At 45.8% G+C, this 18,353-nt stretch overlaps 1 protein-coding gene and 1 pseudogene across 1 annotated transcript; both read right to left on the reverse strand.

Annotated features, from left to right (window-relative positions):
* Window positions 1–1,092: 1,092 nt before the first annotated feature.
* Window positions 1,093–18,056, reverse strand: LOC149443310 (transcription factor 23-like). Its single transcript, XM_089655645.1, has 3 exons — window positions 17,904–18,056; window positions 13,599–13,868; window positions 1,093–1,600 (listed from the first exon to the last, which is right to left on the reverse strand). The coding sequence occupies exons 1-3, from the start codon at window positions 18,054–18,056 to the stop codon at window positions 1,520–1,522; spliced, it is 504 nt and encodes a 167-aa protein (XP_089511771.1). The 3' UTR covers window positions 1,093–1,519.
* On the reverse strand, window positions 4,479–4,568 carry LOC149443311 (U2 spliceosomal RNA; annotated as a pseudogene).
* Window positions 18,057–18,353: the final 297 nt, after the last annotated feature.

Below are 18,353 nucleotides of genomic sequence, written 5' to 3' on the forward strand. Positions count from 1 at the left end.
AGACGACAGGTACTCTTTAGATCCCCAATGTCTCTCCTGTTCTCCTCTACAAACACGTCAGCCATGGATGGACAGCTGCAGCCACCTGGAGTGTGTGTATATCTGACAGGCCAACTGGCAGCTGTCAGATGAAAGCGATTCAGTGGCTGGGCAGCCACCTGATCGCTTCCAAACACCTCCAGTAACTGCTGACCCCCGTGTGTATGCCCTGATGGCTGCTTTTAGAAACTGTGGGGCCCCATACAGCCAACCTGACAGGACCTACACCAAAAAAAAACAACAAAGAGAAGAAAGGGGATTTAAGTAACTTTGAACGTGGTATGGTTGTTGGTGCCAGACGGGCTGGTCTGATTATTTCAAAAACTGCTGATCTTCTGGGATTTTCACACACAACCATCTCTAGGGTTTACAGAGAATGGTCCTAAAAAGAGAAAATATCCAGTGAGTGGCAGTTGTGTGGATAAAAATGCCTTGTTGATGTCAGGGGAATGGGCAGACTGGTTTGAGAGGATAGAAAGGCAACAGTAACTAAAATAACTACTCGTTGCAACCAAGGTATGCATAATACCATCTCTGAACACAAAACATGTCGATTCTTGAAGCAGATGGGCTACAGCAGCAGAACACCACACCAGGTGCCACTCCTGTCAGCAAAGAACAAGAAACAAAGGCTACAATTCACACAGGTGCACCAAAATTGGACAATAGAAGATTGGAGAAACATTGCCTGGTCTGATGAGTGTGGATTTCAGCTGCGACATTCAGATGGTAGGGTCAAAATTTGGCATAAACAGCATGAAAGCATGGATCCATCCTGCCTTGTATCAACGCTCATGAATGTGCACCCGACAAATCTGCAGCAACTGCGTGATGCTGTCCTGTCAATATGGAGAAAAATCTCTTGAGGAATGTTTCCAACACATTGTTGAATCTATGCCACCAAGAATGAAGGCAAAAGGGGGTCCAACCTGGGACTAGCAAGGTGGACCTAATAAAGAGGCCGGTGAGTGTAGTTTAAAAACTGTCAAAAATAAATTGAAACCAAACAACCACAAGCAAAAATGACCATTGATGGACCACTAAAGCCAGCCATTTCTGCTCAGAAAATGAGAGATTTATTTTGCACAACTATATAAAACCATATACTGTAGGTATACCTATATGCTTGTGGTGGTTTGGATATAACACATCTTCTAGGGGCTCCAGACTCATAGGGGATTTTATTGTAGGCCTGCAACTTAAGGCATGGTATTAAAATTACATTGATTACAATCTCCGTGAAAAACATTGAAGTGTCCTAGTAAAGCCAGGTCTGGTCTAAATATTTATTTGTAATTTTTTTTTTTTTTTTTAACTGACGGTTTACAAAAGTGCAAAATACAAAAATCCCAAATTCCCTGGTGGGTAGAAGATCTGGGACAGATTGTGGGAGACTCGTGGAAGATTGTGGAGACCAGCAGGTTGTAGGAATTTTCCAGCTCTTCAGTAATGATCGCCATATGATCTCCGATCTTTCTCTTCAGTTTTTTCCTGGGGTGCGTCCAGCAGATAATTCACATTCTATGGCTTCAGCGTACAGACGGGCCCTCATTGGCCACTTCTAGAAGACAAAGGAAAAAAAAAAGGGAAGAAACTACTGAATACTCATCCATAAAAGTTTGATTTATAGCTGCCACTGTACATGGTTTTCTGGCTTGTCCTATATCATCACCCTCTCTTAAAGTCCAACTCCAGGGCCCCTCTACACAACCTTTTGATCCTCTACTGGCAGTCAGTTTTGTTTTTTTGGGGCTTGTTTTGTTTTTTTTATACTTACCTTTAACAGATGTCTTCAGGACTGGTCACATGATGTAGTTGGGTCCTCTTCATCTTTTCAAGGCATCAGTTATGCAAATATCAGCCCTAATGTTGACAATAGCACCACCCAATGCACAATCACACAATGAATGAAGGACATTGTGGTGGAGCCCGCTCAATGGGCAGGTCCATGATGCCCTGCACTCACAGTATGTCCTCAATATTTCCAGTGATGCTGGGAGTCATTAAATCTGGAAGACCAGAGATGTCTTGTGGCTGAGGATAGGTACTGCAGAAGACAGCTACAGTTCTTCTCCACAAATGTTCCCCACTTAGGGGGCTTTAATCCTCATACCACCCCTATTCCCTTAGCATTAAAGTGGAAGTAAAGGCAAAACCTAACTAATGCTACACTTACCCCCCCCCTCCATTCTAATACTGTTCTATCTAACCCAGTAAAGGTCTGTATACTCACCTATGCTGAAGCTGCTCCAATTTGGTCCCATGATCAAGTGTCAGCTCTGGCTTCTGCGTAGTGGAGAGACAGTCAGTAAAGGATGTCCCATTGTAAGTCTATGGGTCGCAATCCCTATACTTACCTATTCTGAAGACTCTCTGGTCTGGTCTCCAGCAGCAGCGTCTGTGTGCAGGAGAGAAAGCCATCAATGGGGTTGATTTACTAAAACTAGAGAGTGCAAACTCCAGAGCAGTTGTGCATGGTAGCCAATCAGCCTCTAGCTCCAGCTTGTTCAATGAAGCTTTGGCAATAAAACCTGGAAGCTGATTGGTTTCTATGCACAGCTGCACCAGTTTTTGTATATCAAGCCCATTGGCTGTAAATGGGTGATGACATCACCAATAGACTTACCAAGAAACATCTGTTATCGACTGTCCCTGCACCATGCAGATGTTGGCCCTGACAGCTGATCATGGGACCGGAGCGGCTTTAGAATAGGTAGGTAGATCTTTTCTTTACAGGGTTAGATAGAATAGGTTTAGAATAGGGGTCAGAGTAGGTTTAGCCTTACACGTTGTGCACAATTATTAGGCAAGTGAGTATTTTGACCAAATCATAATTTTTATGCACATTGTCCAACTCAAAGTTGTATAAACTTGAATTCCTATTGGATTTTAGCATATCAGGTGATGTGTATTTGTGTAATGAGGGAGGGTGTGGCCTAAGAAGATCAACACCCTATTCTCAAATTATGCATAATTATTATGCAGCTTCTGTTCCTCAGGCACAATGGGCCAAAAAATGATTTAACTGACTCTGAAAAGTCAAAAATTGTAAGAAGTATTTCAGAGGGATGCAGCACTCTTTAAATTGCTAAGATATTGGGACGTGATCACAGAACTATCAAACGTTTTGTTGCAAATAGTCAACAGGGTCGCAAGAAAGCATGTTGAGAAAAAAAGACGCAACTTAACTGCCAAAGATTTGAGAAGAATCAAAACGTGAAGCTACCAGGAACCCATTATCCTCCAGTGCTGTCATATTCCAGAACTGCAACCTACCTGGAGTGCCCAGAAGTACAAGGTGGTCAATGCTCAGAGACATGGCCAGGGTAAAGCAGGCTGAAACTCGACCACCACTGAACAAGACACATAGGTTGAAACATCAAGATTGGGCCAAGAAATATCTGAAGACCAATTTTTCAAAGGTTTTATGGACTGATGAGATGAGAGTGACTCTTGACGGACCAGATGGATGGGCCCGTGACTGGATCAGTCAGCCAGCAAGGTGGGGGTGGTGATATGGGCTGGTATTATTAAAGATGAGTTAGTTGGAACTTTTCAGGTTGAAGATGGATTCAAAATCAACTCCCAAACCTATTGCCAGTTTTCAGAAGACACTTTCCTCCAGCATTGGTACAGGAAAAAGTCTGCATCTTTCAAGAAGACCATGATATTTATGCAGGACAATGCTCCACTGCATGCATCGAAGTACTTCACTGCAGTGGCTAGCCAGTAAAGGCCTTAGAGATGAAAGAATAATGACATGGCCCCCTTCCTCAACTGGCCTAAACCTTATTAAGAACTTGTGGGCCCTTCTTAAATGGGAGATTTACGATGAAGGAAAACAGTACACCTCTCTGAACAGTGTCTGGGAGGCTGTGGTTGCTACTGCACAAAAACTTGATCGTCAACAGACATACTCCATGAATGGAAGGCTTATGACTGTTATTGAAAAGAAGGGTGGCTATATTGGTCACTGATTTTTTTTTTTTATGTCAGAAATGTTTATTTGTAAATTTTGAGTAGTTTATTATTCTCAGCTTTCGGTTTTCATTTAGTTGCATAATAATTGTGCACACTAATAGTTGCCCAATAATTGTGTACACATAGATATTCTCCTAAGAAAGCCAAAACCTGACTTTTATTTTTTTAAATATGAAGGTTTGAGGTTTATTAACATTTTTGGATTTGCACTGCTACGGCACCCTCGGGATGCCACTCCCGGGAGCCACTTGACACAGTATACCCACTGCCATCCCAGCTCCTGACCAGAAAAAGTAGCATAGTTGAACCAGAACGTACTGGGCCCCTTGAACCCAGTGCTTCCACCAGGGAATTACTCCAGATCACCACTTCACTTAGTGAACACTCGGGTTTCTGTTTCCACGGGGAATATCCTGCAGGACACCCATCATATTAGCAGAGATACTATACAGCCAGCCAAAAGGCCAGTTTGATGGTGGAGCACCCCTACTAGACACTGATAAGGACAGATCCTACACTTGATCTTAGCCAAAAGGCCAAGAAGCAGCTGCAGATTGTTTTTTGAAAACAATTATAAATTCAACTTGTAGGCAGGTGCAGGTATTTTTCAAATCTGTAGGTGGCACTGTGCCAGTGTCACAGATGGAGAGGAGTTTGACAAATGAATTATCCCCTTATCGGGTATCTCAGGGAAGACAGTTGTCTGAATGGACACTGAATTTCCATAAGGTCTCAGGTGGCCATCTTGTTCGACAACCTTATAAATATCCACTGGTGACTAGAATAGGGAAAGATTCCTAAAGAGAAGGGATAGCATAGGGAGGGCTCTTGCCATTCGGGGATTTGTTTGATTCAGAAATAGGAGGGTGAAGTCTCCATCTTCGGTAGAAACAGCTTAGGTATTTTATATACCGCCACCACTCCATAGAAGCCGTCCTTCAGTAATACAAACCAAAGACAAAATACACTGTGTAAATACAAGTTCTAGATTGTTATATGCTGGTGACCTCTACTAATCCATACAAGATAATACAGTGCAGTACCTGTTCCCTTCCTCAATTGGGTACCATGATTGAGACCCCACTGACAAACTGACAAAGTATATTTATTTGCTTTTTATTTTTGGTAGAGTATGGCGACCAAATAGAAACGTGAAGAAATCTCCAAAAAAGTGAAAAAAATCCCCTTTAAGTGAGTTGTCACCAGATCGTATGTGCCTATTGGATAATTTCTCGTTTCATTGACAAATGTGAATTTTGGATTTCTTAGGACATTCTGTAGAGGGCAATTTCACAGTACAAATAGAGAGGGCAAAGTTTACTAACAAGGACACAGTCAACAATAAAACCTGATAAAGGTTCTAACTCTTTCATCCAAAAAAAATGTGGCTTTAGTACAAGCGACACCTATGGCACTAATGTTGCAAAGTGGGGATAGGCCATGTGCCAATATTAGGTCAACGATGACCACAGAATCTCCCGCCCCCCCCCAGATCATTGGCCCAACAGTGGCATCTAACTTCCCAGTTTAGTGGAACTTGAGTTTGGACCAAACTCAACCTCATCACAATTTCAGAGCGATATCTTTCGATCCCAGATCCTTGGCCCAACAGTGGCATCAAACTTCCCAATTTAGAGGAACTTGAATTTGAACCAAGCCCAAACTCATCACAATTTCACAGCATTATCTTCTGCCGCCAGATCATTTACCCAACAGTGGCATCTAACTTCCCAGTTTAGAGGAACGTGAGTTTGATCCAAATCCAACCTCATCACAATTTCAAAGCATTATTGTTTTTTTTTTTTTGAGAGACAGCACCAAACAAGCAGAGATAAACTGTATTGCCAAACGTATTGGGACACCCCTCCAACTGGATTCAGGTGTTCCAATCACCAACATGGCCACAGGTGTATAAAATCATCACCTAGGCATGCAGACTGCTTCTACAAACATTGGTGAAAGAATGGGTCGCTCTCAGGAGCTCAGTGACTCCAAGTGTGGTCCCGTGATAGGTTGACACCTGTGCAATAAGTCCATCCGTGACATTTCCTGGTTACTAAATATTCCACGCTCAACTGTTAGTGGGATTATAACAAAGTGGAAGCAACTGGGAACAACAGCAACTCAGCCACCAAGTGGTAGGCCACAAAACATTACAGCGCAAGGTCAGCGCATGCTGAAACGCACAGTGCGCAGAAGTCGCCAACTGTCTGCAGAGTCAATAGCTAAAGACCTCCAAACTACATGTGGCCTTCAGATTAGCACAAGTACATAGAGAGCTTCATGGAATGGATTTCCATGGCTGAGCAGCAGCATCCAAGCCTTACATCACCAAGCAAAGTGTTGGATGCAGCAGTGTAAAGCACACCACCACTGGACTCTAGAGCAGTGGAGACGTGTTCTCTGGAGTGATGAATCACGTTTTTCTGTCTGGCAATCCGATGGACGTGTCTGGGTTTGGCGGTAGCCAGAAGAAGGGTACTTTCCTGACTACAATGTGCCAAGTGTAAAGTTTGGTGGGGGGGGGGGGGATTATGGTGTGGGGTTGTTTTTCAGGGCTTGGGCTTGGTCCCCTAGTTCCAGTGAAGGGAACTCTTATGGCGTCAGCATACCAAGACATTTTGCACGATTTCATGATCCCAACTTTGTGGGAAGAGTTTGGGAATGGCCCCTTCCTGTTCCAACATGACTGCACACCAGTGCACAAAGCAAGATCCATAAAGACATGGATGAGTGAGTTTGGGGTGGAGGAACGTGACGGGCCTGCACAGAGTCCTGACCTCAACCCCATAGAACACCTTTGGGATGAATTAGAGCGGAGACTGCGAGCCAGGCCTCCTCCCCCGACATCAGTGCCTGACCTCACAAATGTGCTTCTGGAAGAATGGTCAAACCTTCCCATAGACACCCTCCTAAACCTTGTGGACGGCCTTCCCAGAAGAGTTGAAGCTGTTATAGCTGCAAAGGGCGGGGCCAACTCAATATTGAACCCTACGGACTAAGACTTATTTTTTTTTCCTGGTTGAGCTATTAACTGAATCAATTACAGGACAATAAGTCAGTAAAGGTTCCCATTTCTCCAGGTCATGGTATATCTAGTAGTGGTTAGTCACATTCATCTGGACTTCTTCTGCAATGTTGATGACATTCTATAGCTTCTCCAAACCACTTCCTTGGGTCTAATGAACGATAGGAGCATCCAAGGAGCACCTGAGCATTTCTATCCACACAGGTTGCACACACATATTAATCCACTCACCGTGGAATGTGTCATGGCAGATGTTGAATGTTCAAAAACAAATGTGACCATGGGGGATATTTACTAAAACTGGTGCACTGTGCATGGTAGCCAATCAGCTTCTACCTTCAGCTTGTTCAATTAAGCTTTGAAAATAAAACCTGGATGCTGATTGGTTTCTATGCAGAGCAGCACCATATTTTGCACTTCCCAGTTTTAATAAATACCCCCACCCCCTCCATATGTCTTCCCCATATAATGCCATATTAACATCCCTATCCTGGCTGTGTGACAGCAATTTGCACCTTCATCCATGCGAGTCAGAGGAATAACATGTCACATCACATCACCAGGATTGAGGTGTTAACCACTTGAGCTCCAGAGGATTTACCCCCCTTAATGACCAGGCCTTTTTTTGCTGTTTGGCGCTGCACTAATTCAAATGATAATTGCGCGGTCATGCAATGCTGCACCCAAACGAAATTTACGTCCTTTTTTTCACACAAATAGAGCTTTCTTTTGGTGGTATTTGATCACCTGTGCGCTTTTTATTTTCTGCGCTATAAACGAAAAAAACACGAAAATTTTGAAAAAAAAATATTTTCTACTTTTTATTTTCTGCGCTATAAACAAAAAAAACCAATATTTTCTACTTTCAGCTATAAAAAATATATCGTAAACTCAAAGTTAGTCATAAATTTAAGCCAAAATGTATTCTACTACTTGTTTTTTTGGTAAAAAAAATCCCAATAAGTGTATATTGATTGCTTTGTGTGAAAGTTATAGTGTCTACAAACTATGGTATAGATACTGTAATTTATGCCTTTTTTTGCTATACAGCGCTGCGCTAATTCAAATGATAATTGCGCGGTCATGCAATGCTGTACCCAAACGAAATTTACGTCCTTTTTTTCACACAAATAGAGCTTTCTTTTGGTGGTATTTGTTCACCTGTGCGCTTTTTATTTTTGGCGCTATAAACAAAAAAAACACGAAAATCTTGAAAAAAAACCCAATATTTTCTACTTTCAGCTATAAAAAATATATAGTAAACTCAAAGTTAGTTATAAATTTAAGCCAAAATGTATTCTGCTCCATGTTTTTGGTAGAAAAAATCCCAATAAGTGTATAGTGATTGCTTTGTGTGAACGTTATAGCGTCTACAAACTATGGTATAGATACTGCAATTTATGCCTTTTTTTGCTATACAGCGCTGCGCTAATTCAAATGATAATTGCGCGGTCATGCAATGCTGTACCCAAACAAAATTTACGTCCTTTTTTTCACACAAATAGAGCTTTGTTTTAGTGGTATTTCATCACCTGCTTGAACCGCTACAAAAAAATTACCGACAAGTGCTAACAGAGATCAGGCCTGATTCTGTGAACACTGCGGTTTTGTGTGTAATATGTATCAAGTGACAGTTATCTACTGACACTGCACTTGCTGGGGGAGAAGGGGGGGGGCGTAGGGGCTAAACGCAGGTGCTGGCAGGTGTTGGGGCTGATCCCGCTAACACTGCGTTTTTGGGGATACTATAGTAATGTGAATGCTGGTATAGCGCTGATCTGATCAAAGGTATTGATCCAATCAGACACTATACTAGCAATGAAGGTTTAGCGTGCAAGTAAGCGTGTTCCTGGCAATCAAGGGGTCAAATGTGATTATTTGTGTACTAGCGGGCAATCTGGCGCTATCTGGGAGGAGTGCTAAAACTATCGGAAGTCACCAGTGACACTAATACAGTGATCAGTAAAAATCTGTTCACTGTAATCAATGACACTGGTGACAGGGCAGTGAAGGGGTTAACTGGGGGGGGGGGCGATCAAGGGGTTAAATGGGATTACTGATGTACTGGCGGGCAAACTGGCGCTATCTGGGAGGGGCGCTAACACTATTGGAAGTCGCCAGCGACACTGATACAGTGATCAGTAAAAATTGGTTCACTGATCAGTGACACTGGTGACAGGGCAGTGAAGGGGTCAACTCGGGGGGCGATCAAGGGGTTAGACGGGACTACTGGTGTATTAGCGGGCAATCTGGCGCTATCTGGGAAGGGCGCTAACACTATTGGAAGTCGCCAGCTACACTGATACAGTGATCAGTAAAAATTGGTTCACTGATCAGTGACACTGGTGACAGGGCAGTGAAGGGGTTAACTGGGGGGGGGCGATCAAGGGGTTAGACGGGACTACTGGTGTATTAGCGGGCAATCTGGCGCTATCTGGGAGGGGCGCTAACACTATCGGAAGTCGCCAGCGACACTGATACAGTGATCAGTAAAAATCGCTTCACTGATCAGTGACACTGGTGACAGGGCAGTGAAGGGGTTAACTGGGGGGGGGGGGCGATCAGGGGGTTAAATGTTTCCTCTAGAGCAGTGGTTCTCAACCTTTCTAATGCCGCGACCCCTTAATACAGTTCCTCATGTTGTGGTGACCCCCAACCATAAAATTATTTTCATTGCTACTTCATAACTGTAATTTTGCAGTGGGAGGAGTAGTGCCATGTCATTGGTGTCAGTGGAAGGAGTAGTGCCACATCACTGATGTCAGTGGGATGCATAGTGCCCCATCGTTGGTATCAGTGGGAGGAATAGTGCCCCATCACTGATGTCAGTGGGATGAATAGTGCCCCATCACTGATGTCAGTGGGATGCATAGTGCCCCATCGTTGGTATCAGTGGGAGGAATAGTGCCCCATCACTGATGTCAGTGGGAGGAATAGTGCCCCATCACTGGTGTCAGTGGGAGGAATAGTGCCCCATCACTGGTGTCAGTGGGAGGAATAGTGCCCCATCACTGGTGTCAGTGGGAGGAATAGTGCCCCATCACTGGTGTCAGTGGGAGGAATAGTGCCCCATCACTGGTGTCAGTGGGAGGAATAGTGCCCCATCGTTGGTGTCAGTGGGAGGAATAGTGCCCCATCGTTGGTGTCAGTGGGAGGAATAGTGCCCCATCGTTGGTGTCAGTGGGAGGAATAGTGCCCCATCGTTGGTGTCAGTGGGAGGAATAGTGCCCCATCGTTGGTGTCAGTGGGAGGAATAGTGCCCCATCGTTGGTGTCAGTGGGAGGAATAGTGCCCCATCGTTGGTATCAGTGGGAGGAATAGTGCCCCATCGTTGGTGTCAGTGGGAGGAATAGTGCCCCATCGTTGGTGTCAGTGGGAGGAATAGTGCCCCATCGTTGGAGTCAGTGGGAGGAATAGTGCCCCATCATTGGTGTCAGTGGGAGGAATAGTGCCCCATCATTGGTGTCAGTGGGAGGAGTAGTGCCCCATCATTGGTGTCAGTGGGGGGAGTAGTGCCCCATCATTGGTGTCAGTGGGGGGAGTAGTGCTCCATCACTGGTGTCAGTGGGGGGAGTAGTGCCCCATCACTGGTGTCAGTGGGAGGAGTAGTGCTCCATCACTGGTGTCAGTGGGAGGAATAGTGCCACATCATTGGTGTCAGTGGGAGGAATAGTGCCCCATCATTGGTGTCAGTGGGAGGAGTAGTGCCCCATCATTGGTGTCAGTGGGAGGAGTAGTGCCCCATCATTGGTGTCAGTGGGAGGAGTAGTGCCCCATCATTGGTGTCAGTGGGGGGAGTAGTGCCCCATCATTGGTGTCAGTGGGGGGAGTAGTGCTCCATCACTGGTGTCAGTGGGGGGAGTAGTGCCCCATCACTGGTGTCAGTGGGAGGAGTAGTGCTCCATCACTGGTGTCAGTGGGAGGAATAGTGCCACATCATTGGTGTCAGTGGGAGGAATAGTGCCCCATCATTGGTGTCAGTGGGGGGAGTAGTGCCCCATCATTGGTGTCAGTGGGGGGAGTAGTGCCCCATCATTGGTGTCAGTGGGAGGAATAGTGCCCCATCACTGGTGTCAGTGGGGGGAGTAGTGCCCCATCACTGGTGTCAGTGGGAGTAGTGCCCCATCACTGGTGCCAGTGGGAGGAATAGTGCCACATCATTGGTGTCAGTGGGAGGAATAGTGCCCCATCATTGGTGTCAGTGGGAGGAATAGTGCCCCATCATTGATGTCAGTGTGGTGGAGGGGAGAATAGTGCCCCATCATTGGGGTCGGGGGGGGGGAATAGTGTCCCATCGTTGGTGTCAGTGGGGGGAGGAATAGTGCCCCATCGTTGGTGTCAGTGGGGGGAGGAATAGTGCCCCATCGTTGGTGTCAGTGGGGGGAGGAATAGTGCCCCATCGTTGGTGTCAGTGGGGGGAGGAATAGTGCCCCATCGTTGGTGTCAGGGGGGGAGGAATAGTGCCCCATCGTTGGTGTCAGTGGGGGGAGGAATAGTGCCCCATCGTTGGTGTCAGTGGGGGGAGGAATAGTGCCCCATCGTTGGTGTCAGTGGGGGGAGGAATAGTGCCACATCGTTGGTGTCAGTGGGGGGAGGAATAGTGCCCCATCGTTGGTGTCAGTTGGGGGAGGAATAGTGCCACATCGTTGGTGTCAGTGGGGGGAGGAATAGTGCCCCATCGTTGGTGTCAGTGGGGGGAGGAATAGTGCCCCATCGTTGGTATTAGTGACACAAATGATGGGGCACTATTCCTCCCACTGACACCAATGATACTTACTTTGCTGACCCCTGCTCCAGCCTGGGCTCGCTCTCTCACTTACCTGTCAGCTGTCTTCCTTCTCTGGCCGCTCTGCTCTTCACTTACTCCGGCAGCTCCCTCGGTCTTCTTTGATGTACGCGCGCTGCCGCTCGGCTCCTCCTCTCCAAGCTCCACCTTCTCGCCGGTGATTGGCCGCCTGTGTGCCTCTCCTGAGCTACAGTTCCGGTGGCCAATCAGCGGCGAGGAGGCGGAGCTGCTGAGCGATCCCGGAGGTGTGGCCAGGTGACAGCAGCGTATCATCCCGCCCACACATCGCCGGAGACTGCAGCGGTGTCTCGGTTCCTAAGACCATCGGAAATATGTGTTTTCCGATGGTCTTAGGCGACCCCTGGGAAATGGTCGTTCGACCCCCAAAGGGGTCGCGACCCCCAGGTTGAGAACCGCTGCTCTAGAGTGTTCTAACTGTCAGCGTGTAGTGTTTTACTCACGTTTAAATGTTTCTTCTTCTCTGTCTGGAATGTGTCCAGGCAGAGAAGAATGACATCATATCCTGCCCTGTGTAACTGTCAACACAGGATAGGATAGGACAGGGACCGATCATCTGATTTTAGCCAGACATCACTGGCTGAAATCTAATGATTGATCCCTCCTGGATCGAAAGGTGACACCCGCGGGTCGGAAGAAGCGCGCGCGCACGCCCCCTACCCGCGAAAGTGTCGGGAGCGCGGAGCCCGTTTTAAAACGTGCTTTTGCGCTACACTGCCGCCCTGCACACGTATATACACAGTGGCAGGGCGGCAAGCGGTTAATGGCATTATGTGTGGAAGACATATTGGGGTTGATTTACTAAAACTGGAGCAGCTGTGCATGGCAGCCCCCAAAAAACCCTCTCTAGCAATACACACCAAACTGAGCATGTGCAGCTTGTCCCAATGGCTCTGTTCTATCAGGAAAAGTAGAAGAAGGGGAGGATCAGAGAAGACAGTATCAAACAGCCTTTTTACACAATGTAGAGGATTAACCCCTTAGGTTCCACAGTGAGTATAACAAGCATGCTTTACTGCATATACAAACTGACTTTACTGTTGTGGGTTTAGAAACACTGTAAAGCCTAAGTTTAGAAAGTATGAGAGAAAACAAATTCAGCACAATGGACATGACTTACTATTAATCTGATGTGCCCCTTGCATTGCTGGATTCCTTACAATCTTCACTCTCCAACCCCCCCCCACCTCCCCCTCCCGGCCCTACCTGTGCTGCTGTAATCTACTGGTGCAGCAAGAGTTAATAAAATGGAGGGAGCCAACCCAGCTATGCCCACCTTTCCCACCACCCTCTGCCATTCATAGAAGAAATAGCTACAGCTATGATAAATGAAACATGATCTATGAATGGAGGATGGGCAGACAATTTAAAGGTCCATCCACTCCATTCATAAATCCCATTTCATTCATATAAGCTGTAGCTATGGCTTCAATGATTGGAGGAGGGGGCAAAAAATGGTGGGCATAGTCAAGCACTCTTAATGAGAGCCTGTCACAGCTCCCTCCATTCTATTAGCCTCCCCCGAAACCAGATGATTATAAGGAAGAGGAACAAGTCTTGAATGTGACCAACGACTTCTAATGACAAGAAAGACTTTATGTTATCTGTTTCTTGTAAATGGTTGCACCTGTTTCCAGAGATAACTAAGCTAGAAAAAAAAAATCTTCAACCCATACGGAAATCCCATTAAGGTGGCACTGTGGATTGACATGTTTTCCATGTTAAACCCTGTGTGGCCCATGTTACCTTCATAGGATGCAGGTACCCGGGACCCCTTCCAGATGGAGCACTGTTCCCATCCTGATCCAACGTCTGAGTGAGGTGGCCTATGTAGCTGGTGGCCAGGACCAGGACGTCCAACTTAGACAGTTTGGTGTCTGGGGGGACAGAGGGCAGGGCGGCCTGAAGGGTCAGGAAGGCCTCCCGAAGGGTACGGACCCGGGTCCTCTCCCGGGCATTGTTCTGAGGAGTCTTCTTCCCCGAAGCTGCCCCATGGGACCTAGTGGGGGAAGCAACCTGTAAAACACAACATATTGTATATAACAATATCTATACTGACTCCAGCAACTTCTATTGAATACAGCTAGCCAATAAATACAGATTTAGTTTATTTTTCTAACCAATGACACCATAAAGCTCCTAATTCACTGCCTGGTTATCTCTCGCCTCAACTACTGCAACTCCCTCCTCATTGGCCTACCTTTACACAGGCTATCCCCCCTCCAGTCCATTATCAATGCTGCTGCCAGGCTCATCCACCTTAGCAACCATTCAGTGTCTGCTACCCCTCTCTGCCAATCCCTCCACTGGCTTCCACTCACCCCAATGAACAAAATTCAAAATACTAACAACAACTTAGAAAGCCATCCACAACTGTGCTCCCAGCTACATCACCAACCTGGTCTCAAAATATCAACCAAACCGCTCTCTCCGATGCTGCCAAGACCTTCTGCTTTCTAGTTCCCATGTACCCTCCTCCCATGATCGCCTCCAGGACTTCTCCCGAGCTTCTCCCATCCTATGGAATTCCCTACCCCAATCTGTCTGGCTGTCCCCTAATCCACCTTTAGATGATCCCTGAAAACCTTTCTCTTTAACCGCCTCCCGCCTGCCATATAAGGAAATGATGGATGGGCGGCTGTTCTCTCATTCTGGGAGGACATCATATGACGTCCTCCCACTCTAACTGCGCATGCGTGCCCCCAGGGCACACAGCTCGGCGATCGGTGGTGCACTGTGTCCCTGGGACGCAGTGTATCACCGATCAACAGAAAGAGCCGAAGACTTCGGCACTGTCATGTGATCAGCTGTGCCCAATCACAGCTGATCACATGTAAATAGGGAAATGCCGGTTATCGGCATTTTTCTCCACACGAGCTGTCACGCTGACAGAGGAGAGCCGGTAATCCCCTCGGAGGGGACATGTATGATCAGTGTAGCCCCATTAGTGCCACCTGTCAATGCCACATCAATGCCACATATCCGTGCCTACCGGTGCACATCAATGCCACATATCCGTGCCTACCGGTGCACATCAATGCCACATATCAGTGCCTACTGGTGCACATCAATGCCACATATCAGTGCCTACCGGTGCACATCAATGGCACATATCAGTGCCTACTGGTGCACATCAATGCCACATATCCGTGCCTACCGGTGCACATCAATGCCACATATCTGTGCCTACCAGTGCACATCAATGCCACATATCAGTGCCTACCGGTGCACATCAATGCCACATATCCGTGCCTACCGGTGCACATCAATGCCACATATCCGTGCCTACCGGTGCACATCAATGCCACATATCCGTGCCTACCAGTGCACATCAATGCCACATATCAGTGCCTACCAGTGCACATCAAGGTCATATATCAGTGCCCATCTGAGCTGCCTTTCAGTGCCACCTATCAATGCCAGTCAGTGCCACCTAACAGTGACATATATGAGTGCTGCCTTTCAGTGCCCATCAGTGATGCCTGTCAATGCCCATCAGTGCCACCTACCAGTGCCTCCTCATCAGTGCCCATCACTGCAGCCTCTTTAGCGCACATCAGTGAAGGAGAAAAAATCACTTATTTACAAAATTTTATAACAGAAAAAACTTTTTTTTCAAAATATTCAGTTGTTTTTGGTTTGTTTAGCAAAAAATAAAAAACCCAGAGGTGATTAAATACCACCAAAAGAAAGCTCTATCTGTCTAAAAAAAAAATGATAAAAATGTCATCTGGGTACAATATTGCATGACCGCGCAATTGTCATTCAAAGTGCGACAGCGCTGAAAGCCAAAAATTGGCCTAGGCAGGAAGGGGGTAAAAGTGCCAGGTAGGCAAGAGGTTAAAGAAGCTAATCCTGCTTCTACCTAGTAAACTGCCATTTATTTCCTCCATCAGCTCATCCCCCACAGCTATTACCTTTTGTATCACTCAACCCTTCCTCCTAGATTGTAAGCTCTCAGGATCAGGGCCCTCTGTTTCCTCTTGGACCAAATTGTATTGTAACTGTAATGTCTGCCTTCATTTTGTAAAGTGCTGAGCAAACTGTTGGCGCTATATAAATCCTGTATAATAATAAAAGTGGAACAAAATGTTTTCTTTTGGTTTTCGGTGAAGGGCTAGAAGCCCCAGGACAAAAAAATCAAGGAGGTCCTGGACCTCCCTGCACCATCATTAGGCAAAATAGCCTGGTCCTGTCACCTGTACAGAAAAAAAAACCTAATCACATCTGGATTAGTATCAAATAAGTGACAGATATTTTCCAGATAAGTATCCTTGTTTTCAAAAAGCGACAGTTAGTTTCCATTAAATGATAATCACTCTGCAAATTCTATCCTAAAATTTGTGAAATTCCCACTACAATCACCCCTAAAGAAAAGTAACACTTTCACCCTTGAAAGCAAATAATAATGAACCTTTTCCTTCACTTATACTCAAAACCCATGTATAAAATACAAAAAGAAATAAATAATACATAAATATAATCAAAACTAAAATAATGTCCAAAAATAAAATAAATAATTCACAAATTGTCCAAAGTAATATCCGAATAAAATCAAATCAAATAAATAATTCAAAAATTGTCCAAAGTAATATCCAAACAAAATCAAATCAAATCAAAAAAATAACAGTCCACCAAACGTCTCTAAATCCAGTGTGTTAAACTTTCAATTTTACATTCCAAACCTCGTGATACCTCGAAAAAAGAAATCTAAACTATAATAGTGTATTACCTTCTAAATATCATATGAATGTATAGACCTTAAAACATATGAGTATATACTAAAACAGTGCAGACAATATATATAAATGTGCACAAAAAATATATTCAGATTCAAATGTTGGTGACACTTGAATCATGCAAAAATCATTCTGTGTACACTCCAATAATATATATAACATTATAGTTAGTTTCCATTGAGTCCAATGAAATCTGAAATCTACAACCATATGGATAAAAAGAGATTGCCACTGTATATATTTTTTTTGTTTTGAGGAGGGTGAATATTTGTAGAAAATATTTTAACTTCTTGCCAACCGCAGATAGCCGAATGACGGCTACACTGTGGCCGGCCAGTTCTGGGAGGGCATCATATGACGTCCCCCCAGAACGCGCTCTCCTGCGCGCCCCCCGGCGATCTCCGTGATCGCTGTGTCCTACAGCTGATCATGTGATGTGGTAAAAGGCCAATCACAGCAGCCTTTTACCACGTGATCAGCCGTGTCCAATGACACGCTGATCACCGGGAAATGCAATTGCTGGTTCTTGGCTGCACTTTCCTCACGCTGTCAGAGCATGAGGAAAGTACTGCCGAGAACCGGTAGTTGTCAGAGCGGGGATCGGCACTGATGATTAGTGCCCTGATGATCGGTGCCCAGCAGTGCTACCCACCAGTACTGCCCACCTGTGCCCAGCAGTGCCACCCACCAGTGCACCCACCTGTGCCCAGCAGTGCCACCCACCTGTGCCACCCACCAGTGCCCATCAATGCAGTGCTGCCAGTCAGTGCCGCCAGTCAGTGCCCAGCAGTTGCGCCAGTCAATGCCTAGCAGTGCCGCCAGTCAGTGCCCAGCAGTGATGCCAGTCAGTGCCACCTATCAGTGCTGTCTATCAGTACCCATCATCAGTGCCGCCTATCCGTGACACCTCATTAGTGCTGCCTATCAGTGCCCATCAGTGCCACCTATCAGTGCCCATCAGTGCTGCCTCATCAACGCACATCAGTGAAGGAGAAAAATTACCTGTTTGAAAAATGTTATAATAGAAACAAAGAAAAATTTTTTTTTTCAAATTGTTTTGCACTTTTTTTGTTTATAGCACAAAAAGTAAAGTGCCCAGCGGCAATTAAAGACCACCAAAAGAAAGCTCTACTTGTGAGAAACAAATGATAGAAAATGTCATATGGGTACAATGTTGCATGACCGCGCAATTGTCAAAGTGCGACAGCGCTGAAAGCTGAAAATTGGCCTGGTAAAGAAGGGGGTATAAGTGGTTAACAGCAGAAAATGAATTCAGTCACTCCATCAATTCTCACCGACAGGCCCCACTTACAGTCTGACGCTTGGTGACTTTTTGTCCCCTCCTACGCCCAATCAGCTGCGCTCTCATCTCCCGCTGGGGCTCCTCGATGGCGTCTCCTTCCTGAGCCTCTTCTACTGGCTCGTGAAGTTCCCAGCCCGGCAAAACGACTTCTGCTCTCAGCATTCTGACTGGCTAGCAGTGACTTCACATCTTCCTATATGAATGCGCTTTACGCTGAATTAAAAAGACAAAAAAAAAAAAAACTTTCCCAAAAGCTCATTAAGGAAAATAAATGTGGAGAGAGAGGAAGATTGCTGTGGGATAATTTATGTTGCATCCCCCAAGCTGTGTAATGAGAACAGGGCGCTGGACGCGGCTCTTATCAGCTTCAGACGTGTAATGAGGGGATGTTTTAAGTTGTTCTCTTTGTGCTTTTATCTGTCCATCCGGCCAGCACTTCTCTCCAGCCACTGCCAAGAT

The sequence above is a fragment of the Staurois parvus genome, unplaced genomic scaffold (assembly GCF_062004578.1).
Source record: "Staurois parvus isolate SC_StPar_1 unplaced genomic scaffold, SC_StPar_1.0 ptg000860l, whole genome shotgun sequence".
NCBI classification, from domain to species: Eukaryota; Metazoa; Chordata; class Amphibia; order Anura; family Ranidae; genus Staurois; species Staurois parvus.